General features: G+C 36.9%; 2 protein-coding genes across 2 annotated transcripts; one reads left to right on the top strand and one right to left on the bottom strand.

Annotated features, from left to right (window-relative positions):
- Window positions 1–703: 703 nt before the first annotated feature.
- On the top strand, window positions 704–20,308 carry LOC121727883 (PHD finger protein 12). The gene is made up of 15 exons (XM_042115929.1): window positions 704–857; window positions 936–1,120; window positions 3,030–3,179; window positions 3,657–3,871; window positions 4,098–4,240; window positions 7,246–7,320; window positions 7,626–7,759; window positions 8,116–8,234; window positions 8,602–8,732; window positions 9,004–9,099; window positions 9,293–9,520; window positions 16,569–16,852; window positions 17,294–17,438; window positions 17,767–17,903; window positions 19,116–20,308. Exons 1-15 carry the CDS (start codon window positions 810–812, stop codon window positions 19,279–19,281), a joined length of 2,256 nt encoding a protein of 751 aa, XP_041971863.1. The 5' UTR covers window positions 704–809; the 3' UTR covers window positions 19,282–20,308.
- An 809-nt stretch (window positions 20,309–21,117) lies between these two features.
- LOC121727884 (GPN-loop GTPase 3) lies at window positions 21,118–25,857 on the bottom strand. The gene is made up of 5 exons (XM_042115930.1): window positions 25,612–25,857; window positions 25,333–25,529; window positions 24,822–25,036; window positions 22,209–22,314; window positions 21,118–21,398 (listed from the first exon to the last, which is right to left on the bottom strand). The coding sequence occupies exons 1-5, from the start codon at window positions 25,654–25,656 to the stop codon at window positions 21,134–21,136; spliced, it is 828 nt and encodes a 275-aa protein (XP_041971864.1). The 5' UTR covers window positions 25,657–25,857; the 3' UTR covers window positions 21,118–21,133.
- Window positions 25,858–27,516: the final 1,659 nt, after the last annotated feature.

Below are 27,516 nucleotides of genomic sequence, written 5' to 3'. Positions count from 1 at the left end.
TAATCAAGGTGTGACAGTTAATCGGAAAAGATCACAGACTCACAGTTTTGTAGATTTTGTATCGATATCGATATTCCTCCGCACTGAGCCAGCCAGCATCTTTATCAGCCGCCACGAATCTCGAACTCTAGACCACTAGCTAAAAATTTACAACGGTACCTATGGTTGAACCGTTATCGGCAACATTAGGCTCCCTCACTTCTTTTAAATTTGTAATTAAAATCACATAACAAAAAATAATGTTGAAAGTTGAAACGAACCATGATGAGTCATGACTGCCATTAAATGGCGAATCTTTAGGTTTGCTGTTTATTTTCTTAAAAAATATTTGTAACAAAATATGCACTGAAAATGATTCCTTTTTCTACGACTTTCTTCCAACTTTCTTCCCTTTTGTATTCATATTTTTACAATGGTATCACCAAGCAACATATTATAGCCATCTAGTGACTATTTCTAAAACTGAAAATGTCAAAAACGTGATTTAAAACTTTATCTATGAACACGACTTGTCAAATCTATTCATTCATAGACAATAGAGGTTGTGTTCCTATATTATGTCAGTTAACTAGCCTATACAGCCTTTAGGACTTGACGATATTTAATTGGCTACCAAAAATCAAGGCATGTTGACCAGAGAACTGGGACTAGTAAACGAAGTACGAAATTTCCCAGAGTAAAATGGTGGAATGGTGGAGTAAAGTGTTGTCGTATGAAGCTTTAAGAAATGTTATTTGATTGAAATAAGAGAAGTATTTAAATGTCTAACTATTTTATTAATTGAAATTATATTTTATCGATTGAGAATCATGTCTAACGTCAGCTATGATTTGGATAGTTCGGGAGGTCTTATGCCGGTATGAAAAAATTAACTTTAGTGGTTTGTGCAAATCTTATGCGAATTATTTTCATGTTTTTTTTAAAATATATTTTAGCTTATAAAGGCACTCATAAAGCCTCCAGACGAGGATATTAATGTACAGAAACCTAAGAAGCAACAGCATCCATATTACAAAAGACCTGGTAAAGGGCATAATCATGACTCCTGTGATGCGTGTGGGGAAGGCGGAGATCTTATATGCTGCGACCGCTGTCCAGCTAGCTTTCATCTTGGTTGTTAGTGAGTATAAAAGTTAACAGTTAAAGTTTGATAACAAAATATTAACTCAGGTTGGCTTATTGTTGGAACAGTTCCTAAAGGTGAACCGATTCAATGCGGCGCTCCTTTTTGAAGACTTTCAGTCGTGTCGGCATACAATTTTCTCGTGACACGTGAGCCGTGTCATACGCCATAGAAGTAGATGACACGGCTACCATGTCACCCGCCAAAAAGGTTATTGTTTTTCTTGGTTTTTACGTGTTTATTAACTTTATTTATTTAATTTAACCCAAACCATTGATGTTAACGGAAGGCTACGTTGTTTTGGGTTGATTTCGAGTAGTTTTACTAAGTTTTAACCTGAAAATGGCAGGTAAGTGATTTTTTTATTCAGATGTTGCAAACCTTTTGTAGGTTTCAAAGTTAGAAACTCTGCAGTTTGTGAACCGATTTTCAAAATTTTTCTTTTTGTTGTATGGGGTATTTGTTCCGATTGATCCGGTTCCCAATTGGTACCATGTCGTCTGATGATGGGAACCATGAGGAAATAAAAAAATATATAAACTAGCCAATTCCATACATAAAAACTCGATATAATATTATATCGATTTTCGATAAATTTTATAAGCACAATAATTGGGTTCCAGTAATAAAGCTTATAGGTACAATACCACTTATAACCGCAGGGAAACATTTTATTCCTATGGATAAGGAAGTTTGCGGAAATTGCTAGTTAGAAATATTTTTGAAAGAAACAACTTAGATTAAAACAAAAATCTTTAGTGGGTTAGTAACACTTTGATGTCAACGCAAGTATTTTTCTACATTATTGTTTAAAAAAAATTTTGAGAACTTAAAAGTCTAAAATAATTTAATATATAATATCTAAAATAGTGTAAAATAAATAAATAAAATATCTAAAGTAGTCTAAAATAGTATCTAAAATAAAATAATATGGGCTCCCAATATTACTTCTTTATTTTCTTAATAGTTTACTACTAAAAAGCCCGGCCGCACATTATCCGAATTTCTGATAAGAAAAATACATTTTGACACGTCAGAATTCTGATAGTATGCGGGGTCCACAACAAAATGTATGAACAGAGTGTGTTCCGGTGGGGCCTGGACTTCGGAGGGCGTCCTGGGGTTTATTTCACAGAATATTCAGGAACGAAACTTATTAGTTTACTAGTTAAGTTAGGCTTGTTTTACGTGGAAAATTAAGATTGTTTTGTTCGGAGTAGAACCTTCTAAAGTGTAATTTGAGGGGGATACAATCGCTTTCTAAATGACACGGCTCACGTGTCAATTATTGTCATACGCCACACATTAAAAACCCATTAGACGCGGCTGCCGTGTAATCCGCAATGATGCATTCATTGCGGATTACACGGCAGCCGCGCCGCCTTTTAAAAAAGGTTGACGGCCCCTACTTTTTTTTCAATTCACAGAATATTCAGAGGCGAAGCCTATAGGCTTGTTCTACGTGGAAAATTAAGATGATTTTGTTCAGAGTAGAACCTTCTAAAGTGTAATAGATACAAGCGTTTTTTAAATGACACGGCTCACGTGTCATACGCCACACGTTACAATCATGTATGACACGGCTCCCGTGTCATCCGCACTGAATTGGTTAAGTTATTATTGTTGTGTGTACTAACAACGACTTTTCTACAACCGTCTACTACTTATGATTAGGATGTAGGTGCTACCACAGAATAGATAATAGTACAAGGTGCTACAATAATTTATAACGTTCCGTTTAAAAGAGCAATAAAATAACATTCTTGTTATATTCAATTGGTGGTAAAACAAATAATTTATGAATCAATACAGGTTACAACAAGTAACACACAGTATATTTTACCCTTTTTAAGTTTGTGATATTTGTTATATAAAAAAATAAGTGCTCATAATAAAAAATCAACAGTGATCCACCGCTTGATGAAAATGACATACCTGTTGGCTTGTGGCTGTGCCGAGAGTGCACTGCCAGTGATGAGAAGCAAGCAAGCACTAGATCTAGTAGAGCTCAGTCACCCGCAGATGCTAAGTCAGACACATCTGAGAAAAAGTTGAGGTGAGTTGAAAGTGAATGTATGTGTATAGTTAATTTTATATGATTTTCTTTTTTAATGAAAATATTATAAGCTAAAAATAGTAAAGCAACATGTTTTTAGTCTTTAGAAATAATTGGCTTATTTCTATTTATTCTTTATTTTATTTATTCTTTATGTACAGAGTTACAATGATACATTTAAAAGTTATTAGTATATTAGTATTATTTTATCTTACTGTCAAAAGTTTTCTGATATTAAAGGTGAACACACACTTATCGGAGCCGAAAGAATGGAACGAGCCGAAAGAAACGAATTTTAGAATTCTTTAAATGAAATCCAATGAAACCTCGCACATTTGCCCGCGTCGAATCGGGCGAATCTGGCAGGACCCCAGTAAGGCCTTCTAGGAAATTGGATTCGTTCGTTTCATTCGGTTCGGCTAAGTGTGCGTTCACCTTAAGAGGTGTTGTAAATTTTGAGCAATATTAATTTTTTAGGTCAGGTCGTGCCAGCAGTACTGGTACATCTTCGAAAAGAAAACTCAAAGATGATAAGGAAAAAACAGAGACAGAGGTTAAAAAAGATTTAGAACCACCAAAACCCCTCACCCCAATGGAGGTTCTTGTCAATGCTGCTAAGGTCATGAATCCAAAACAATTCGATCTGCCGGAGGAAATGAAGATACCTTGCATTTTTCCAGGAACAGAAAAAGGTGATAATTTGCATCATGTAGTGCTTAGAAGTCACTGAAAGTTGTGTCGATTAATTTTATTACATTGACTTGAAAACAGTTTTAGTACTATAATTTGAAACAATGTCTATTAAAATATAATGTTAAAATAATCCAAGGTAGCTACTTAAAGTCAATCAAATTAAATATACTATATTTTGCTCAGACTTGTTTTGATACATAAGTAGCGAAATGTATCTATTAACAGGTGAAGCCAGTGGGCCAGCCACTGTGAGCACAGATACATGGGGTTGTGTCCCGCTGCCTGCCAAGTCATGCTATGTGTGTCGCGCCACCTGCAAAATGGCGCCGCTGCTGCAGTGTGACTACTGCCCACTACTTTTCCATCAGGTATACAAACTTTACTGTGTTATCTGGCTCACTTCCAACAAGTGCCCAAGACCACTTAACTGGTTATGTCTAGTATCTAGGCAAATAATTGATAGATCTAAATTGTATATATTCTTATTCATTTTATCAACATAAATCCACAGGCACGAACATAATACGTACCACACGCATATTTAACACACAGAAGGCAAACTGGACACAGTTTCGTGAGAAACTGACCCAGCTGATGTCAGACAATTGACTCTACAAGCGATGGACTCAATACACAGTACACAACAAATAGATGAAGCAATAGACAGATACACGGAAGTCATAACACAGACATGCAGAGACACTATGCCGACCAAAAAACACACACAAAAATTCACCTTGTCGTGGTGGAATGATGAGCTCGCGCAGATGAAGAAGGAAGTCGCTACGAGGAAACGCAGGATCCGGAAAGCAGCGCCTGATCGCAGAAACCGCGTGGTTGGACTTTACCTGGAAGCGAAAGAGAAGTATGAAAAGGCAGTGAAAGAGGCTCAAGTAGCGAGCTGGAAGGAGTTTTGCCGAAAACAGGATAGGGAGGGGGTCTGGGAGGGCATCTACAGGGTGCTGAACAGAGTTGGAGGGAGGGAGGAAGATCTGCCCCTAACAAGGGGCGGTGAGACTCTCGACGCCCGAAGCTCCGCAGATTTGTTGGCGGAGACCTTCTACCCCGCGGACCTGGAAAGTGATGAAAGTGAGGAACATCGACGGACGCGCCGGCGTGCAGAGTCTCTTGTACTCCGAACCGCCGACGGGCCCGGACGACCCTCCTTTCATCATCGAGGAGTAGAAGAGAGCCATAAGGTCCTTCAACCCCAAAAAGGCCCCCGGGGCGGATGGTCTCACGTCCGACATCTGCCAGCACGCTGTAGATTGTAACCCGGAATGGTTCCTTGCCCTGTTGAATAGGTGCCTCACTGTCGGCTACTTTCCCGAAAAGTGGAAGCAGGCGACAGTGGTGGTGCTGAGAAAGCCGGGCAAGGAATCATATCGGGTACCAAAAGCCTATCGACCGATCGGCCTTCTTCCTGTTCTCGGCAAAATCTTTGAGAAGATGCTGGTCTCTCGACTTAGGTTCTACCTGTTGCCCAAAATTAGCCCCAACCAGTATGGCTTCATGCCCCAAAGGAGCACCGAAGATAGGTTGGTGAACCACATCAGAAAGAAGAGGGAGGAGAAGAAAATTTCTGTTGTGGTATCACTGGACATAGAGGGGGCCTTCGATAGTGCTTGGTGGCCGGTCATAAAGGTTCGGTTGGCTGAAGTTGGGTGTCCGGGGAACCTGAGGCGGGTGATCAGTAGCTACTTGAGTGGAAGGAGTGTAAATGTGAGATATGCTGGTGTGGAAGTGAGCAGGGATACCGGACAAGGGGTGCGTGCAGGGGTCCATCAGTGGACCCATCCTGTGGAACCTCTTGTTGGACCCCCTGCTATGGATGTTAGAGGAAATGAATATTTTAACCAAGCCTTTGCCGACGACATTGTGATGGTGATAGATGGCGATACTGCGTTAGAAATAGAGCGTAAAGCGAACGCAGTACTTGAAAAAATTAGAAAATGGGAAAAAGACAATAAGTTAACCTTCGCTCCACAAAAAACTTGTGCTCTGATCTCCACCAGGAGACTTAAATATGATAGACCGAGACTCGCAATGGGGGGTGTTGATATCCAGTATTATGAATCAATAAAAATACTAGGATTGACAATAGACAACGGCCTAACTTTTAACAACCATGTCAAGAACGTATACCAAAAAGCAATTGTTCGATACAAAATGCTAGCCAGAGCAGCCAGAGTAGGTTGGGGTCTTAACCCCCAAGTAGTCAATATATACAGCGGTCATAGAACCGACTATTTTGTATGCACCAGCAGCGTGGGCACCCACCGTGGAAAAGATGGGGGTCCAAAAGAGGCTCAACTCCGTCCAACGAAGTTTTGCCTTGAAGATCTGCAAAGCATATCGGACCGTCTCTCTGAACTCCGCGCTGCTGTTGGCTGGAATACTCCCTCTTGATCTCAGAATACTCGAAGCATCGAGACTTTATGAGATCAAGAAGGGAGTGTCATACCCGGCATTGGGGGACAGGGAGATGGAACGAATGGCTTCCGCGATTGAGATTGATAACGGGTGAGAATCTGCCATCCATCCTGGGGGGTAAAAAGCGGGATATCTTCCTGGCTTTTTGCAGGACAATCGTGGGTGTAGTAAATAAGCGTAACGGTAGTATTTTGTGTGATAACAATAATTAGGTTCAAATTTAAGCTGTGATATTAGGATAGTCTCTATACTTTTGGTTTTATATTTGTGCCGTTGTTTTATTATTTGACATTTTAATTGTATTTTATTATAATTGTTTATTTTAGTGGAATCATTTATTGTATTTTTATTGGAATTGGTATTTAAATCTAGTGTTAATTACATCGTATATTTATATTGGATATCATAAATTTTGTACAAAATATAATAAGTATTGAACATAATTGTAACATCAAAGGCTTATTAGACAAATTGTATGATTAGACAAATAGAAAATAAATAGCCCTGATAATGTTAGGGGGACGAAATATTAAAAAAAAAATGTTTATATATGTCGCAGGGAAAAGAAGATATCAGGGATATCCCGAAATCCCTAGGGATATCACGAAATCGCGGTAGATACCGAATATTCTTGTTTCTTACGTCTTTTCTCTTCTTACGTAAGAAACAAGAATATTAAGGTATCTACCACGATTTCGTGATATCCCTAGGGATTTCGGGATATCCCTGATATCTTCTTTTCCCTGCGACACAAACACATATATATATATATATATATATATATATATATATATATATATATATATATATATATATATATATACAAACAATATTATAATACATATAATTTGTAGGAAGTTTGTCATATTAATTGTAGAAGTAGTTGTTGTATACCTCATTGAGTATATTAGGAGTATATTAGGTATTGTTGTTTTTTTAGGATTGTCTCGACCCGCCGCTCACTTCACTGCCGACCGGACGCTGGATGTGTCCCAACCATGTGGAACAATACATTGTAAGCTTGTTTTTTTTTTTAACTTACCCCGTTTCTATTAAAATATTTAATTTCATAATTAATTAAATTATACAATGATTTGTCTTAGTCTGTGAATAAACAATGACAAAACATTGTATAGAGTATCCACTGCGTAACTATTCTTATTAGTAAAGTGATTACTATCTGCGCGCGGCCATTTTTCTCATTTTTAAGCAGAGTTTCAGTAATGTGTTGTAAATATTGTAAATTCTCATTAGGTATCTCCTGTTTTTGTTCTAATTAAATTTATTTAATTTTTTTCCTATCAAAAATTTTAATTCCAGGACTGGAAACTCGTGAACTCTATATCGGCGACGGAGCGGGTCGCGTTGTGGGACAAGTTCAGTGGCCCAGTCGACCAGCACGCCATCAAAGTGGACTTCATACGTCGCGCGAGGAGAGCACGCCCGGCCTTCCGGTAATTATAATTTTATAGATGACGCCGAAATTCAGCGACAGCAGCCCCCGAGACGAAGCGGGAGGGGGTGTTGACGTTAAGACTGCTTCGTAATAACGGTGGCTGGCTATGCGTCAAACGGTAGCGCTGCGTCGACGCAACACGCCGTGTGGACTGCCGTGGCTCTTAGGGTCATTTCAGGCCGCAACGCAACGCGTAGATGCATGTCTAAAGTATTGAATTGACAGTCTTGCAAGTTGCATGACGTCTCGCGCAATTGAAGTCTGTCAAATCCATACAAATTTAGAAATGCGTTGCGGTCTGAATTGATCCTTAAGAGCAAAATATGAAGTAACAAGTAACATTGTGTTGTGCAGTATCAAAGTGCCGTGCGGCGCGCGCGGTCGCGTGATCGTGCCGGCGATGGTGCGCGCCCACTACCGCCGCCCGCCGCCGCTGCTGCCCTCGCGCAGGGAACACGTCAGATGCGCTAAAGGTGTGTATACTGTATAGTCTGCACTTAGGGTCAATTCAGACCGCAACGCGACGCGTAGATGCATGTCTAAATTTGTATTGAATTGACTGATTTCGTGCGTGAGACGTCTTACAAGTCAGTCAATTCAATACAAATTTAGAAATGCATCTACGCGTCGCGTTGCGGTCTGAATTGACCCTAAAGCCGGCGCCAGACATGTCAAATACGCAAATACGTACAAATTCGCCAACTGTGGCACTGAACGAACGTTATCGTAAACGTACAAACGTGGAGGCATAATTTGTATTTATTCAGATTACTATATTCATGTCGATACAATGTAACTATGCACGTTAACGCAATTTTTGAATATAAAATATAATTTCAGTGATAAAGAACCTCAAAGCGAGCGGTGAATATGAGTCGGATGATGATACAGAGACCAAACACAAGATCTGTATGAACCTCTCCTGTCCCCAGTATGAGGGCACAGGAGACTGTCCGCATCAGCAGATCAAGGTATGTCCGTAGGGTAGGCTGCACACTACTTTAAGATCGCTCTGTGAAATAGGAGGATGCAAAGCGCGTGTTAACCATATCCAACCATACCAACAATAACTAGCATAATACCATGTCATTGGATCGCGATCTACCAATGAGGACCCGTCTTATCTAGATCTACCAATAGCCTTCTTTTTATTCCTCACAGTTTTTGCCAAGCGATCTTAAAGTTAACTAAATTCGGCGATCAGACAAATAATTCAATATTTATTGTATTTTTATGCATCAGCCGCAGCTTAAGGGTGCCACAGATGAGGACGTTGACGAAGACCTGAAAGCGATTGTCGATGAAGACTTTAAAGCGATAGCCGATGAAGACATCAAAGTATGTATTTTTTTGATAAATAGTGCACAGATCTAATTAAATTTGGTATATTAAAACATAATTCTTAATTCATTGATATTGTTATATTTAATGCCTTAGGACAGTGATGTAGTAAAATATATATTTTATAAATAAACATTTCTAACAATTTCGGAAATAAAAACATAAAAACGCATAATATATTATATTTCAGACTGACAGCCAATCGGACTCGCAATCCGACCCCGAAGAGTGTGCGCGCGTGTTACGCAAGCGGCGCGCGGTGCGGCGCGCACGCACGGCGGTACGCACGGAGCGGGCGGAGCGGCTCAGTCTGCGAGAGGGGGAGGACGTCACGGAGTTGTTGGCGGCCGTAGAGGCGCAGCTCGACAAGCTCGACGAGCGGCTCGTCAAACTGCTCGCTTGGCAGCGCTTGCAACAAGTAAGTTTATAAAATACGTAATTATTAGGATAGATAAATTATATTTTATACATTGGAGGTATCTTAATGAAAATTAAATATTCACACACTAACAGCAAATTGTATTTACCCTACGAATAATAAAAACTAAGGAAACGTAACTCCCATACTTCAACCGTTTTAAATTTGGCTCCTTTTCGAACACTAAAATACAGCGACCACATAGCCTCTAGACGACTAATGCAAGGCGAATACTTTCAGACAATATGTAAGACTTATAGGTCTTACTTTAGATAATGATAGTGAAATCTGTCTTAGTATCGACCACATCCGTGACCCATGTACATCTCGTGCGTTTCATACAAAATATTTTTTTTACTGTCAAGAATCAATTTATTCAGAGCTCAAATTACACTGATCTGAATCCATGACGAAAGCATTTGACATAAGTCATATCCCTTTCTATCAAATACAAATTAGTAATGATTATCCTTTCTTCCGTTATCGTCACGCGTCACTAGTGATGTGATACCAACTATCTTTCAGAGGTATATTTTTTTTAATCGAAAATCGAAACAAAGCGTGATATTATGCTCAAGTCATTTTGAGTAGAACTGTTGTTAAACAACTGATTAAGAGCTCACCTGACTCTAAAAATCAAACATCGTCCTTCTCTCTTCACACTCACGCCCGTCTTTCATATGCCAGGTGAAAAAGGACGGCGCGGAATCATCGCCGAGTTAGTTTTACTTGAATAAAAGACGAACTATAATGATTATGAAAAAAGTGTTTTGAGCAAATTTAGGTTTTATCAATACCTTTTTTGATATTAAAAAATATTAAAGAAAAGACAGCAAACTTCGAAGATCTAAGGAAAAATGTGTCTAAAACAAGGTTTTTTGTAAAAAAGAAACTATCGAGCATTTTTTAAGTAATCGTGTTTTCGTCTTGAGCATTTAATCTTTATGAACTGAAGTTACTTGTGTCAAAAAATCAGTTTTCTAGATCTTACAGATTTTGAGATCTAGGTTAAAGTATGTAGTCAAGTTAGGGTCATATGGGCTCTTAATGATTATGATTTATAGCGTATAGCTATACGTGGGAGAGCCATGCTTCGGCACAAATGGGCCGGCTCGACCGGAGAAATACCACGTTCTCACAGAAAACCGCCGTGAAACAGCGCTTGCGCTGTGTTTCGCCGAGTGAGTGAGTTTACCGGAGGCCCAATCCCTTATTCCCTTCCATTCCCTTCCCATCCCTACCCATCCCTATTCCCTCTTAAAAGGCCGGCAACGCACCTGCAGCTCTTCTGATGCTGCGAGTGTCCATGGGCGACGGAAGTAGCTTTCCATCAGGTGACCAGTTTGCTCGTTTGCCCCCTTATCTCATAAAAAAAAAATAGCAATAAAAATTGTCGACGATTACTGAGCTCTGCAGTACCTACACTGTTTTTGCCAATTTTATTATTTTAGTAAGAGAAATATGGATATACCATCCATCTACTGGTACTACTACTATCTACCGATCACAAAGCGTAGTTTTTTGTCGGCGTTGCGAAGTAATCATGAAATCTTATCTTGAAAGCGTAAAGAAAGTAACCAAGTAAAGATTTTTAGTCACTAAAACTTCAAGCAGTTTTATTGGCGAACAACTATTTTTAGAAATAAATTTCCATCAATTTTATTGTGACTTAGAAATCATGTGGCGGAATTAGCAAGTTGAATAATCTATACTAATAATAAATATAAAGCTGAAGTGTTTGTTTGTTGTTTGAAGGCGCTGATCTCAGAAACTACTGGACCGATTTAAATTTTTTCTCAGTATTAATCAAGGAAGGCTTTATTATATATCCTATGTAGCCTATATTATATTATCACGCTAAGACCAATAGGAGCGGAGCACCAATGAAGAATGTTTCAAAATCGGGTGATTTTTCCTATTGAGCTGCGTAAACGATAAAAGTTTCGCAAAAATCATATAATATTACAGAATTTTTGCCCTTTAACAGTTTAAAAAAAGTATATATATAATTTGTAAAAAAAAAGTATATCTATACTATCTATACTAATATTATAAAGAGGTATACTTTGTTTGTTTGTTTGTTTAATTGTAATGAATAGGCTCAAAAACTACTGGACCGATTTTAAAAATTCTTTCACCATTCGAAAGCTGCATTATTTACGAGTAACATAGGCTACTTTTTATTTTGGAAAATATAGGGTTCCGTAAGATATTTCAGTTTTTCGGAAACAACCAGAAAATTTACTTATTTTGCGTACGCTGCCTAAACTATAAAGATATAACTATACAATGTTCTAAGTAAATGTAGATCTTATAAATATCTACAAAAATGTCCGCGACACACTATACCTATCTATGTCAAGTGAGGCCATTTTTTTATTGAAAAATCTTGATTTTTATTGGACTACATTTAAACGGATTTATTTTACTCATGCTAATAATCCTTATCAAAATAAATTATTTCATCACTAAGTACAGTTTGTGTAGAATATATTTGGTCTTTGAATTATTAAAATTGGACGTTTGGTTTAGAAGTTATGGCGAAATTAAAATATTGCGATGTACGCCCAATTTCGAAGTGGGCGCTAGGTTTTTCCGCAAAAAAGAAACCTATGTCCTTTCACGTGGTCTATTCTTCATGTAAATAATGTAAATTACTAGAGAGAATTACTACAGAAAACGCGATAGTAATATACAGTGTATAACAAAAATAAGTGATAATACTTTAGGGTGTGTACGTGTTCCTTGTAGAGAGTTCACTGTGAAAGTAGTAGCGCTGAAAGACGAAATTTTTTTTTCACTTTTGTATGGGCAAGGGCCCGAGCGTCACGAGTTTCCCCATACAAAAGTGAAAAAAAATTTGGTCTTTCAGCGCTGCTACTTTCACAGTGAACTCTCTACAAGGAACACGTACACACCCTAAAGGTGTATCACTCATTTTTGTTACACCCTGTATACATACGTATATGGATATCCCACAATAACATTTTTTTGTCATTTACTTTTAACTTCAAAATATAATGGCTAATTTTCGAAGCGATTTTAACCAATACGGCAATTATCCTTATTCAGTTAAATACTTTTAATACATTATTGATTATGGCCCTTTACAGCATTTTTTTTTTATGAAATAAGGTGCAAACGAGCAAACGGGTCACCTGATGGAAAGCAACTTCCGTCGCCCATGGACACTCGCAGCATCAGAAGAGCTGCAGGTGCATTGCCGGCCTTGTAAGAGGGAATAGGGTAATAGGGGAGGGTAGGGAAGGGAAGGGAAGGGAGTAGGGGAGGGTAGGGAAGGGAATAGGGTAGGGGATTGGGCCTCCGCTATACTCACTCACTCGGCGAAACACAGCGCAAGCGCTGCTTCACGCCCGTTTTCTGTGAAAACGTGGTATTTCTCCGGTCGAGCCGGCCCATTCGTGCCGATGTATGGCTCTCCCACGTATGAAAGCGTATAAAGCATATTATGATTTAAATTTTAAATGAATATTTTCGAAGATATTACAGATTTAAAAATTTGGGGACGTAGCTTTTGCGGCAGTAGGTACCGACCAATGCGGGCCACGGGTAGTAATGAATTATATAAATTATTTATCAAAACTACTGAATCGATTTGAATCATTTTTTAGTGACATAGGCTGTAATATATTTTATACCCGTGCGAAGCCGGGGCGGGTCGCTAGTTTTTAAATATACTTAGGTAAGTATAGGTACTTTTTTAATATAATCCGAAGACGTTTTTGTATATTTTTATTGGGGATTGTCCATTTTTTTTTAATTTTGCTCATTACAAAAACATTTCGAGGAATAATGTCAGTGATCGTTTTTCTGTATATAAAAGAAAAAAATACCCATTAGTTACCTATATTTTTGAACAAATATGTTTAACCTTAGTTTGACCTTCAATGGCGTTAAATAAGCAATAAATTCGACCAACATTACATTTCGAACTTTTGGTAAGCTTCTCGTATCAGCTTTTACATAATGAAAACTTGCATTTGACGAACCAGCCATTATAAATAAGATTGAAAGGAAATTTAAGACACTACAGAGGTCAATTGGCCGCCGGTGATGACGTCAGAGCGAAACTTTAAAAATTTATTGAAAAAAAACTAGCCAATGAATTTCAAAATTATTTAATTTATATTCTTAAAATACCCTATTTTAACGAAAAAATATATAAAAAGTACATGTGATTTTTTTGGACAATGCCCATTATTAAAAGTCTTTTCTTCATTCTATACTTTAAAATAAATATGTACCTACTGTTTTTTTTATTTCTTTTGACAAGCGCTTCTCGTACTTCCCATCACTAGTTCTGATTTATGACATGCCGTGAATTTGAATTGGCCAATCGTAATGCATTTCTTACCTCTCCCCCCGCGTCGCTTACCTCAGCACATTGATACAATAATTTGTTAAGAGAAATCAAAACATTAGGCGTCTATTGGGTTATGTGGTCGCTGCTAAAATATGACAATTCAGATTTTCGCCAAGGTCGTATCCCAGGTAACGTATCATAATATTGCGCGCCGGACGACAGCCTGCGCGGTTATTGTCATTGGCATAGTTATGAAACAAATAATTGTCAAAAGCGGATAGTATTATGCAGTATACACCAAGCACATCTACTATCACGAAGAAACGAGCACATAATTATTATTTTAAAATCAAACATTTTCCTCTGATACTTAAGACGTCGATCCTACTAATATTATAAAGGCGAAAGTTAGTTTGGATGTATGGATGTATGGATGTGTGGATGTATGGATGTGTGGATGTATGGATGTTTGTTACTCTTTCACGCAAAAACTACTGAACGGATTTTAATGAAACTTGACAATAATATAGCTTATACATCAGAATAACACATAGGCTACAATTTTAACCGACTTTCAAAATGGGGGAGGTGTTATGTTCGTTTTCTTATATTCAACGATTACTTCGCCGTTTGTTAACCGATTTTCAAAATTTTTCTTTTGGTATATAGGGTATCATCCCAATTTGGTATTATACTCACAAAAGTGGTGATCTGATGAAGGATCCATAAGTAATCGAGGGATCTCCTCAAAACTTATAGGGAAACATGTGGTGACTTCGGTTTCGTGAGAAGTATTCTAAGCATATGCTACCAATAAGTAAGATTTTGCACCCAGATATACCTCCTGGTATACCGTGGTTCGGAAGGTGCTGACAGAACTCCTGATTCTTTATAGATACAAGTTTGGGAGTTTCGGCGTTGTTTTAAGAACAGAAAGCATATGCTACTATGCAAATTACATTCATCATCATCATCATCACTACCATATTATACAATTTCATAGTCTTTTAGATCGAGACTCGAGTTTGTCAAGCGATAATTAAAAAAAATCTATACCTACCTAATATTATAAACCTGAAGAGTATGTTTGCTTGAACGCGTCAATCTCAGGAACTACAGGTCCGATTTAAAAACTTATCTCAGTGTTAGATAGATCATTTATCGAGTAAGACTATAGGCTATATTATACTATCACGCTAAGACTAATACGACCGAAGAAACTCAGGAAAATGTGGGAAAAACGGGGGAAATATTTTTTATGGGAAAATGTACGGTTTCTGAAAAATTCCTAATTTACGCGGGCGAAGCCGCGCGGGACATCTAGTAATTAATAATTATAATATACATGTAATAATTATGAACAAACCTTGTACGACTCGAGCGAATCTAAAACTGTCCGAGCACCTAGAGAAGACGTTTTCAGATTACAAAAATCTATGTGCTAAATTATTACAGAATTGAAATTAAAAACTTACGTAAATTTTGTACAGTTTATAACTCACAATTAATATAATATTTTAATAACAGTTAGCAGTTTTTTATTTTTGTTCATTTACAATATACAAGGAAATAGTTATTTGTTTTTGTCGATTGAACGTAATTTTTCGATTTAAGATACTACGTCGAACGGAGAAATACTACGTTATCATAGAAAACCGGCGTGAAACAGCGCTTGCGCTGTGTTTCGCCGAGTGAGTGAGTTTACCGGAGGCCCAATCCCCTACCCTAATTATTCCATCAGGTGACCCGTTTGCTCGTTTGCCCCCTTATTTCATAAAAAAAATATTACATTATGTTTTTTTTGTTTTGTTGTAAAAAAATCCGTAGCAAGAAATATGAGAATACCCATATAATCTTATAACGCATTTAGTATATAATGTCAGCCAGACCCTAAAATTTCGTTTATGATTAAATTGTTACATCTTGCATAACACTGTCCATGGCGACTTTGTAAAAATTTTGTAATCATATTATTTTTTGATTATTGGACTTTTAGAATAACATGTAAATTTAATAAGACAAACACAAAGAGACCAGCTTAATTTTATGCAAATACCCTAGCATCCAACTTAAATAAACCATCTTTTTTGGGTCGACAAAAATACAAGAAATTTGAGCATAATTTTAAACAATTCACTTACAGGTGAAAGGTTATTCCTGTATTAAAAGTCGTACCTGTATGACTTCTACACCATTTCACAAGGCATTTAGGCATTTTAACAACAAAAATATGGTAAAAACTACGTAAAAAGTAAGTAAACAAACCTATGTAAACAAATTGTAAAATGAGTTTGACAAAATTGTCATGTCAACCTGGTTGAATGTCACTCGAGTATATATACACGAAAAATGTGTACCGAACACATGCATAAATATGCATATGTATTCGGGTCACATTTTGTAGCCTTTTGGTGCACTTTTTTTGACGGAGTTACACTTCCTTAGTTTTTATTATTCGTAGTATTTACCACATAGACAATTCTAGATGCCCCGCGCGTCTTCGCCCGCGTCGTACATTTTCCCGCAAAAAATATCTTATGTCCCTTCAAGTGTGAAGGGACATAAGATATTTTTACAGATGTAAATTTAACAGCGGATTAGTATGTAGATGTAGACCACTACATCTACATCTGTGCCAAATAACATAAAAATTGCTCCAGTAATTCGTGAGATAAACTCTTACTGATAATTTTCCCACGAAACTACATTCAAGAATAATTTCAGGTGGCCGCCGGCGAGCAAGCGAGCGGTGCTTGGGCGAGCGACGACACTGGATGCGCGGGCGCAGCTGCGCGCGCGTTGCATCACGTGCAGCGTTCGCAGCTCGCTCGGCTCGGGTTACGTGCTGCGCCGTTGCCGTCACAGCTACTAGCGCCTGCGGATCGCGAGCGAATCGCGGCGCTCGTGTGGGGTGCGCCCCCCGCGCCGCAGCCGCCCCCGCCACACCCCGCCGCGGATCTAGCACTGCGCCTCGTGCGAGCCGTCCTCACTGAGCTCCTGGCTGACGGGTGAGTCGTTTGATTCAGTTTGTAGATGAAAAACGTATTGAAGAAGTCGCTTGATATACGATTATTTGTTACGTCTTTTTTATTAGTAAATGGAATTTCGTATTTAATAAGTTGAAATTTATTTATTACATCACACACATACATATTATACTGTATAATCGTGTTATACTCAAATATTTTACTGTTATGCTAAGTACTCACATACATTTTTGCTCGATAGTTTTACTCCGAATCGAAGGAAATGACATATTTAATTCCATCGAGCCGGCCTTAAGCGAGCCGTCCAGCTGTCAGTTTTGCGCTCCACACGGTGGTTATTGCTCGATTTGGAGTAAAACTATCGAGCAAAACCGTATGTGAGTACTTAGCATATGTGTTATTTTTGCAATGTGGTAAGTTTTCCAAAATTAAATAAATAAATATCGTGGTATCACATCGTAGCGCCGACGGTGCGCCGCAGCTGGGCCGCGCGCACGCCATGCGGCTGTCGTCGCTGCGTGTGGGCTCGGCGGGCGGCAGCGGCGTGCCGCTCGACCCCGCCTGCCGCCGCGTCTCGCGCACGCACGCCGTCATATTCTGCGACGAGGTGAGACAATACTATTTGCAGTCCATAGAAGAGAATACCATTAATTTTTCTAAACATGACCATCGAGTGGTGATGTTTTTGTCTCTATTTCGACAGACGTTAGTACACATTAAATATTATCATCCTGACGCAGGTTTTATTTTATTTACTATGGTTTTTATACTTCTTACATGATTTGAGATACAGGTCACAACACATTGTTTCATAATGCCTGTTCTAGTCTGGTTAACAATAAGCATAAATAAAGTTAACAATAAAAAGTGACAAAATAGTAGTATTATGCCAGTATAGACCTAGCACTGTGAACACAACATTTTTAATCTCACAGGTGACGGGCCACTTCGAGCTGATCAACTACTCGGAGTGGGGCACGGCGGTGAATGGCGTGCTGTACGCATGCGAGCTCCGCGACGAGCCTGCACCAGACCAGCCGCTCATACTGGGACGCACACCGCCGCCTAAGCGGTTAGCATTTTATACCCTTCATAGCATACTATATAATATTATATGCTACGTAAGGCTTTACACGGTGCCGCTCCATTACTCATCCTTGTTTCTATTTTCCCTTACACATGGCGCCGCCGCGGCGGCGAAAAACACGCTAAGACCCAATTTCACCAACCTCTGTTTGTTAAATCCTAACAAGGCATTACTTAACGGACCTTGGAAAATTAAACAGACTGTTAAAATACTTATGTCCCACAGTAAAAATTTAACAGCGGATTAGTAAATGCAATGTTAAGTGAACAACGAGTGAACAACTATCAATTCGTTCATTCTTGTTATAACGCAACGAAATTGCAATGTACAAGATTAATACGACATGTTTGCTGCAATGTGTCACTTTCTTCCATAGTAGTATAATAGTAGATAATGCGACCAAATTAAAATATCACTGATCGCATACATTTGTTACGCTATAATAGTTCTTCTTAATTTACCAGTTTAATAATTATAAGCTGAAAACATGAATCATAATACAAACTTCTATTTACATATTTCGGTTTCGTAATTTTGATACAAGTTAGTATATTTGCAATGTCAAGGAAAATCCGAAGGCTGAATTTTTGGCAAAGTGAAAATAAATAATTATTCATAACTATGAAAATAATTAATAATAAGGACGTAGCGGAAACATGGCGGAAAGACTCAAAAGTCAAAACAGATTCTTTTATTGATATTGCATATTATTGTCTTTGAAAGTTGTTATTTTGACTCATATAACAGCCTGTTAAATATTTAACGGACCTCCATAGCAGGAATTAAATTTAACACCGTGTTAGGTGATTTAACATGACATTAGGGCATGGTGGAACGCTCGATAGCTCTAACAGGCCATTAACTGATTTAACAAGCCATTATTTATTTAACATTGCTTGATGAAACTGGGTCTAAGAGCCTGTCCACACGGGCGTTGCGTCGACGCAGCGTTATTACGAAGCAGTCTTAAAGTCACTTGCCGCCGTTCTTAAAGTCACAACTAGCCGTTATGGTCAATTCAGACCGCAACGCGACGCGCAGATGCATTTCTAAAGTACTGAATTGACAGATTTCAATTGCGTTTGCGTAAGACGTCTTGCAAATCTGTCAAATCCATGTCATGTATCTATAATACATCGCGTTGCCGTCTGAATTGACCCTAATTTATGTAATTGCAATAAAAAAACATTGTAACAGCATATCGGGCCCGCTGCTGACGGGTGCGGCGAACGGCGTGTGCGAATGCGGCGCGGGGCGGGCGCCCGCGACGCGCGCGTGGGAGGGCTCGGCGTTGGTGCCGCACGGCGCGCTACTCCAGTTCGGCTGCCGACGCTACGTGTTCAGCATCACCGATCACAATTAGACTGATAGGTTTTATTGTTCGCACTTGTGCTGATTTATCATTTATCACTTGTCCCGGACCTTCTACTATTTAAAAAGCAAAATTAATGCAGCCCTTTTTAATTCCTAACTCCGAAAATGTATTTCGACGGGCTGCAAAGTAACATTATACAGTACATAAATGTTTATGAGAATACTATTTTACTATTTGCTGGGAAACGGATTAACGCAAGAAATGAAGCTGATTTAATATTGGACAAAATAGTACAATCTGGGTTTACCTATATTTAAATGGTATTATGATACAACCTTTGGCAGTTGCGTAATGCGTTACGTGACAGATATCAATTGTTTCGACATCGTTACTAGCGTCATGTTTCGCTCCATTCCAAATGGTCCTATCCTATTTTTTTTAATTAAAATTTTTATACTTGGCGCTCGCACGTCTTTTATTTAAGAGTATGTGCAGGTGAGTCTTTTATGTCAGTCGACTTTGGTTTGAAAAATTGTGTTTCAGTCTATTCGTTCTATGTATATATTTTTTGTCATTTCAGTTAGTTAAGTTCTTTTAATGATGGAGCTAAAATGGTTATTATTTTATTGACAGAATATTTACTTGCGAATAATTGTAGAGGTAGTAAAACTCGCTAAGAAATCTATGTAACAATATTATATAACTGATGTAAGTCAAACAGTACTCTGTATGGTATGTAAATCTCACTGCAAAATCTATAGTCTAGCTCAGTGGTCCCCAACCTTCTTTTCACACGGGCCACAAACAACTTAGTGTTGCGGGCCGCAACAAAACATTTTTAGGGTTAAAAATAACGTTCTTCAAAATTATCGATTTAAAAGTGGAAAAAAATTCACGACGTGAATTCCAAAATGATTTAACATCACGCGGGCCTTAGATAATGACCCGGCGGGCCGCGAGTTGGGGATAGCTGTTCTAGCCTATGTCAAGGTTTGAGATGGAGACAACATATTTTAGTCATTATCTAAACCACACGTACCACAACCACAACACGTCGCAACGACAAAATGGCGTCAAGCAGTGGTTACGCGTGAACAGCGTCGTTGCAGCTTTTTGTAGTTGCGATGTGGTACCGACAAAATGTCGATGTGGTTACGTTGTCGCCAGTCGACAACGACTGCAAAATGCGGTACGTGTGAACAATATTTTTCATTTACAAATTACAATACGAAATATACGCCCGACCATGTGGTGTGGTTGTGGCATGTGTGGGTTGGCCCTAAAACAGATAATTTGATCAAGTACGGTATTCTAATTATTCATATTGTATTGCAGGGTTAGTTACAGAAGAAATACGAAATAAGTATTTCTACTGACATATTTGAGGGACAAAATACAAGATTTTGTCTACTTTTTCGGAGAAAGAAACCCTTTCTCTTGTGGCCATGCTAAGTGTGCCTGTAAGAGTTTTTATTTTATTATAAACTACTTAGAATCCTAGATATTCTGATTTGTAAGTTATTGTCAAGGTATAGTGCGTCAAGAAAGTAAAGAAATTAAAAAGTGGCAACGTAGTGTCATCCCTATTTTCTAAGATTGATTTAAAAGGGAGGATGTTGCCACTTTTTAATTTCTTGACGCACTATAATAAACAGACAAGGCATTTGGTAATTTGGACATCAAATTCATGAAATAAAAATTTAATTCAACTTGTCATACAGCTTCGCTAATGACATGGTTATTGTGACACCCACACCTTATATCAATCTCATACACTGCCAATATTAGCGAATGATTTGTCTAAGTACCTTGGCATTGTGACTTTTTGCAGTTTCCTGATTTGTTATTTAAAACAAAATTAAGTTACTATAATAAACAACAATGATTAAAAATATGGTATTTATTCATCCTCATCAGGATCAGGTTCATCAAAATCTCTGATTTTCACATCAGCGTCTTCGCCATACTGTATGATGTTGTCTATTGTGAGTAGAATATTCTCTATGCTTTCTTCATCTTTTATATTGAGAGGATAGAATCTAACTAAACTAAAGTTTTCAATAACTTCTCCAATGGCTTCTGTTAGTTTAGCATACTTTTCATGCCATTTTGACTTAGCATTTCTCATGTCTGCTAATAAAATATGTGGATCTGGATCTAAATAGCTGAAACAGAATGTTTTATTTGTGGATAATATATGTGGCATATAACTGATATTGTATTACAAAATTAAGAAATAGCTTTTCTTATGAATAATAAAAACTAGGGAAACGTAACTTCCATACTACAACTGGTTTGAATTTGGTTCCTTTTCACACACTAAAATATTACCACAGCAGCTATGAAACACTAACGCTCAAATAAACGAAATAAAGCCGTTGACAATAAATTTTATACTTGGGAGAGCCATGCTTCGGCACGAATGGGCCGGCTCGACCGGAGAAATACCACGTTCTCACAGAAAACCGGCGTGAAACAGCGCTAGCGCTGTATTTCGTCGAGTGAGTGAGTTTACCGGAGGCCCAATCCCCTACCCTATTCCCTTCCCTACCCTCCCCTATTCCCTTCCCAACCCTATTCTCCCCTATTACCCTATTCCCTCTTAAAAGGCCGGCAACGCACCTGCAGCTCTTCTGATGCTGCGAGTGTCCATGGGCGACGGAAGTTGCTTTCGATCAGGTGACCCGTTTGCTCGTTTGCCCCCTTATTTCATAAAAAAAAAATGTCACTTCTATAAATACACAAAATTGAGACCCGAATACATGCAAAAAGTATGCATGTATTCGGATCTCATTTTGTAGACTCGCGGAACAATTTTTGACACAGTTACTCTTCCTTAGCTTTTATTATTTGTAGTTATTTTCCCTTAGCTATCCAAATCCAATTCTTATGCAACTCAAGTGGTATTTTCTGTAGAGAGAACATAAGAAGTTTCTAATCTAAAATAATTAAAAAATGTTAAAAGTTTCTCTTACTTGTCCAGCTGTTTCCGTGCTGTTTTACTTAGTAGATCCATTTTGGTTAATATGTTTACATGAGGCAATTCCAAATTCACCATCACACTGAGAGCAGCCATTGTACCTATAGCAGAAATCATGTCATAAGAGCACTAGAAATATAAAGTTTTACTAGTTTTCGAGACTGAACTATAGAAGTCAGAGCCCCTATACACAGAAAACATTCGAAACAATTTTTTTAACATTATTTTAAATATATTTTAATGTTAATTTATACAAAGATTAGAGGAGCTTCCATAGTATTTCATTATTAGGGCATCGAAACCCGGACCCAATTTTCAAAACCCGGGTTTTCGGGTTTTTTTAAACGAAAACCCGGGTACCCGGGTTTTTCGGGTTTTCTTAAAATTCAAAGATTAACGAAGCGAAAATACTTTAAATATGATTTTCAGCGATTGCCAACACCTTTCCAGTAAAATACTATTTAAATACCATAGTATGCGGTCACATACTTTTATTATTAAAAAAGCGACTATTTACCTCTCCTATTATATATATTGGATCTTATCAAAGCTAGGGATTAAGATTTTCGGGCTAAGATTAAGTATTACAACAAGCTTCACCTCCAAATTACATAATTATATTATTAAATGTATTTGTATTTTATGAAATATATAAAAAATCTATCAATAATTTTTGAAGACAGTAAATGGAAGAATAACCTTAAATATAAAACGTATGCCAATAAATCTTTATTTAATCTTTTACATTTTAATTTATAATTATCACGTTATTAATAATTATTTAGCCCTAATTGATGATATACCTGTAATTAAATTTTTGTATCTAGTTTTTACTTGAAATTGCCTTTTGTCTGCCTTGCTACAGTATGAAGCCGAATATTCTTTGCAATTTAAGGTAACTTTTCTGTTATCCAACAAACTGGAAAATCTTACATTACACTACACCTCAAAGCTTTTTGTAGTCATTAGTTCTAGTCACAATAGACAAAATTCATGTCAGATTACCATATAATTGATCAGACCAGACCATAATATTATGGCAAATGCGGAATGTTGCTTTTAATGAATTTGGAAGATTAACCATGGTGGCATGCTGTTACACACAAGAAATTGCCTCTGGCGCTGGTGCTGATAAAAACTGCTTGTTATATTTCATCTTGATTCACTAAAATCACGTGTTTTAATAATTCCGCAGTAAGTATGACATCCACGGCCGGCTAAAGAAAGCCACCATTCGTCCTATTATGTGTAACCAATATCAGTCTCTCAACCAATAAAAAGCAATCTGCCGCATTTGTCAGACCGCAATACAAAAATATGGATTCAAAATATACTTGATGGAAACTCCTCGGCATGGTTTTGTCGGTTTCTAGGGGCTGGTTGCTCTCCTTGAACCTTTTTACTTATTGCATTGTCTTAATATTGTCGCTTTTTGTTATGTTGTGAATATAACAAATAATTACAAAAAACAAACAAAAACCTTTATGTGTTTTTAGTAAGTTAGACGACTGAAAATAATGACTTTAAATTGCAAAGATACGGTCTCATACAACGGCAGGACACAATATTTTTTTGTAAAAATACTGTATGCAGCCAAACATCGATTAGTATAAATAATTACTATTAATTTGACAATCAGCAATAAAAATATCTCATTCGAATAAAATTTTCAGTTTATGAAACGAAATAAAGATTTGTTGACATATCATTGAGTTTTTGTGACTGTAGATACCTGTGATTGCTTTATAAAGGATAAAATTCGGAAAAGTGTTTTAATAATATGTTTTATTAAATATTAAAAAATAAGCTATCATTGTTCCATACACTGTCTTCAAAAATTCCTGACAGGTTTTTAGATATTCCAAGAATACAAATATCCCGAAGACTTTGTTGATGGGTGTATTTTATCACCAACAGTCCATACAAGTTTCAACGTTTTGTCACCTAGTGGCTGACTTGCCCATCATCAAAAGTATACGGTACTTTCAGCAGACTTAGAAGTTAGAACCCTTTGAAGCTGTCCACGCTTTTTTTTGTAAGTCTTTTATCACATAATAAACAAAACTGTAGTCAATCACTGAATGTTGATTGAAAACTATAAAATAAGTTTAACAAGACTTGGCTTCTATGAAATTTGAAAACTTTTTGCAAAGGATAGATTGTTTAAAGAGACTTGGCGTTTTACATTGAATGGTTTTGGTAGGTTTTTTAAAATATGTATTATTAATTATTATTAATAAATATTTTTATGACAATTAGTCTTTAATGCTCCTAATACGAAACTTTTCCTTAAAAATATTATATTTTCTTTAATTATGACCAATACAAATAATTAAACCTATACAATATGTTATAAAAATAAATAATTTGTATGTTAGTTTGTTATAAATACCATTAAATCAGGTCTGGCCTTTAATAATTATCAAAAAAACGAAAAAGCTCGAAAAACCCGAAAAGCTCGAAAAACCCGGGTTCCATTTTTGAAACCCGGGTTTTTTCATGATCCCCAAAACCCGGGGTTTCCCGGGTTTTCGGGTTTCGGGAAAACCTGATCTTGATGCCTTATTCATTATAATACTTTATGTTTTCATTAGTTATTTTATCATACCTGACAAAAACTTTGCACCATCAACCATGAATTGCGAGTCAATCATGAACACAACACATATTCTGAAGTTCCACTTCTCCAGGGTGTCTACGAGCTTTCTCATCACAGGTAAATGTGTATATAGTTCTATCTGGCCTGGACAGTCGAACAGGATGTAGTCATCATCTACATCACCAAGCTGCTCTTCCAACCAATCTAAGTTCTCCAGAAGGGTTCTAAAATATATACAGAATTGGTAAGGAAAGAAATGTTATATGGACTGCAATCTGAATGTTTTACTAAAACTTTTTTAACTGATTGGGCATATTAAAATATGTAATTGTATCAGTTCAGGAAGGTTTAAAAACTGTAAAACTGAAAAATTGCATTAGTATTGATATTTATTTCAGTTGCAACTGGTAACAGAATGTGTTAGAACAATAATTACTCTACCGTATAAAAATAAAGTAAGTATTTTTCGATGTTTTAATTATGTAGAAAGTTAATTAGTAAATTACTTAGTCATACATACTCTATACAAAAAACAAGACCCCCATTAGGCCCGAATTGCAGTTCTTCATCCTCCATGGCATCGTCAAGGTGTATTAACTCCCTTATGTCTACCAAAGGTTCATAATCAAAGTGTTCAGCCGCTGGATCTAAATTTACTACTTCGACGATTCTCTTCGTGGCAGCAGCATGTTTTAATATTGTTGAACAATATGTAGACTAAAAGGTTATGTTGATTATACATTTATTTTCAAAGGCATATAAAATTTAAAACTTTGCAGCTATAATATCGTATTCTCACTTTTCCACTTCCCGCCGGACCCACAACTAGTTGTGCATAGCGCATTTTTTATAAAAGCAAGAAGAAACAATGGATTTATGAAGTTATGTTACATTCACAAGACACTTATGATTTATGAATGAAGATATAACGGACTTAAAAGTTTCGCAAAAAAGTGATCAAATCTAATAATTATTTGTTGTTTTGTCCTAACAAAACTTATTATTCAAATTACAAAGTATTTTGTCGGTTTGTTGATGTCTTATCATGGTTTTATCCATAGCACATCCATAGACTTAATTTATACAGGTTTATGGTTTTATCAATTTATTTTTATTTTTTTTTGCGCCCAAGGTGCAGGCTTAGTCTTTCGACCATACCGCCTAGTCTTTCGTAGAATTTTCCTTAAGTTTAAGTTAAGTTCTGTAATATGTCTTTCGTAAATTGTTCGTAAAACATTAAAGAAATTTCGATTTCTTTTCAGATCCGAGTATATGAAATCCACAAGTAAATGGTGCAAACCATAGACTGTGCAAACTTATTTAAATTGTCAAAATATGTCAACGTCAATAATTATTATAAGTTAGAACAACTAAGTACACAATGAGTTTCTAAAATATACGTTAGTAACATAGAATATCATTGGCTGTACAAGACATTATTAATATTTATGTACCACTAAATATAAGTAAGTATTAAATTAAATAATTATACATCCCCTACAGTCTCCAAAGTGTATCTGTACAAATATAAATAAGTTGAGGCTTAACGAGGGAATCAGCTTTTTCATTACCTACTACACCAATATGCGATGGTATCCAAACAAATCGAACTACCATGTTTAACTGTGACAATTCGACCCATAGTTCTTTTATCTGATAAATTATATAGGTAGTTAGTGTTATCATTTAATGTGTTATTTGCCCAGTTTTTTAAAACACTCATACTATCACTAACTATGATCCAATATTTATGTTCTGAATAACAATTTATAATATATTTCATAGCATTTAGAATAGCAACAGCTTCAGCTGTAGACCTATACCAAACATCTTCGCGTCATCGATAGTGTGAAGTAGGTGCCCAACAGTGACATCTCTTGTCGATTAGAATTTAGAGTGCATTGACAACTATAGGAAACTGTTCGTTCAAGCTATATCGCGATGTAGACGACCAGCAGCGACATCTATTATTATCAAAAGGAAAAATAGCAAAAAATCACGTTTGTTGTATGAGAGCCCCCCGAAATATTTTTATTTTGTTTTTAGTACTGCGCATGTTGATGTTAAAAGTGTATTTGATCTGGGGGCACTGGATTACTATGTTCCTTACATTATAAATTACTTTACATTAGTCAGTTTCACAGTTTTGACAATTCATTTGCTGAATTGATTGAGGTGAATTGCTAAATGTGACCATTTTAGCCCTGTAGCATACTAAAAGAAATGATATCCCACCAAAAACATTTTCATGTAAAAATGTTGCCAAGATGAGAACATTTATAGTTCGTCGTGTCAAAAAGTAGTGAGATCTCATGTAGAGCCAAGTTTCTAACCTTACATACTCAGCCCTAAATCTAAAAACCTGAATTTATTATGTTTTTAAAAAAAGTTTCACTAAATACAACAAAAGCTCTTTTCCTAAATTTTTAATAAAAACGAAACTTTTTTTTCAACTCTTTCAGGCATCGGGGAATGTTTTCGTTTTCTAGAACCTAAAAATACAAAAAAACTCAAATTATATTGTGGAATATTATTTTATATTTAAATATTCTTGTAGCAGTGTGTCCAGTGGCTAGTACTAAGAGACGATTCCGTGGAAAAAGGCCACAGACGCAATAATAAATTAAGTATAACGTAAAATGTTAAGTAAAATGTTTTTAGTATAACTAAGTATTTTGTTGGTATAGCAGCAACAGATATATAC

Source organism: Aricia agestis, chromosome 6 (assembly GCF_905147365.1).
Source record: "Aricia agestis chromosome 6, ilAriAges1.1, whole genome shotgun sequence".
NCBI classification, from domain to species: domain Eukaryota; kingdom Metazoa; phylum Arthropoda; class Insecta; order Lepidoptera; family Lycaenidae; genus Aricia; species Aricia agestis.
Note: the sequence above shows the minus strand (reverse complement) of the source record. Positions and strands in the feature narration are given on the sequence as shown.

Coding starts and splice junctions, on each gene's coding strand:
- LOC121727883 (XM_042115929.1), top strand. CDS start 810: ATGTCTAACGTCAGCTATGATTTGGATAGTTCGGGAGGTCTTATGCCG. Junction 3,180..3,656: donor ACATCTGAGAAAAAGTTGAG/GTGAGTTGAAAG, acceptor TTAATTTTTTAG/GTCAGGTCGTGCCAGCAGTA. Junction 9,100..9,292: donor TAGCCGATGAAGACATCAAA/GTATGTATTTTT, acceptor ATTATATTTCAG/ACTGACAGCCAATCGGACTC.
- LOC121727884 (XM_042115930.1), bottom strand. CDS start 25,656: ATGCGCTATGCACAACTAGTTGTGGGTCCGGCGGGAAGTGGAAAA. Junction 25,530..25,611: donor GTCCGGCGGGAAGTGGAAAA/GTGAGAATACGA, acceptor ATAACCTTTTAG/TCTACATATTGTTCAACAAT. Junction 21,399..22,208: donor GCACGGAAACAGCTGGACAA/GTAAGAGAAACT, acceptor ATTCTGTTTCAG/CTATTTAGATCCAGATCCAC.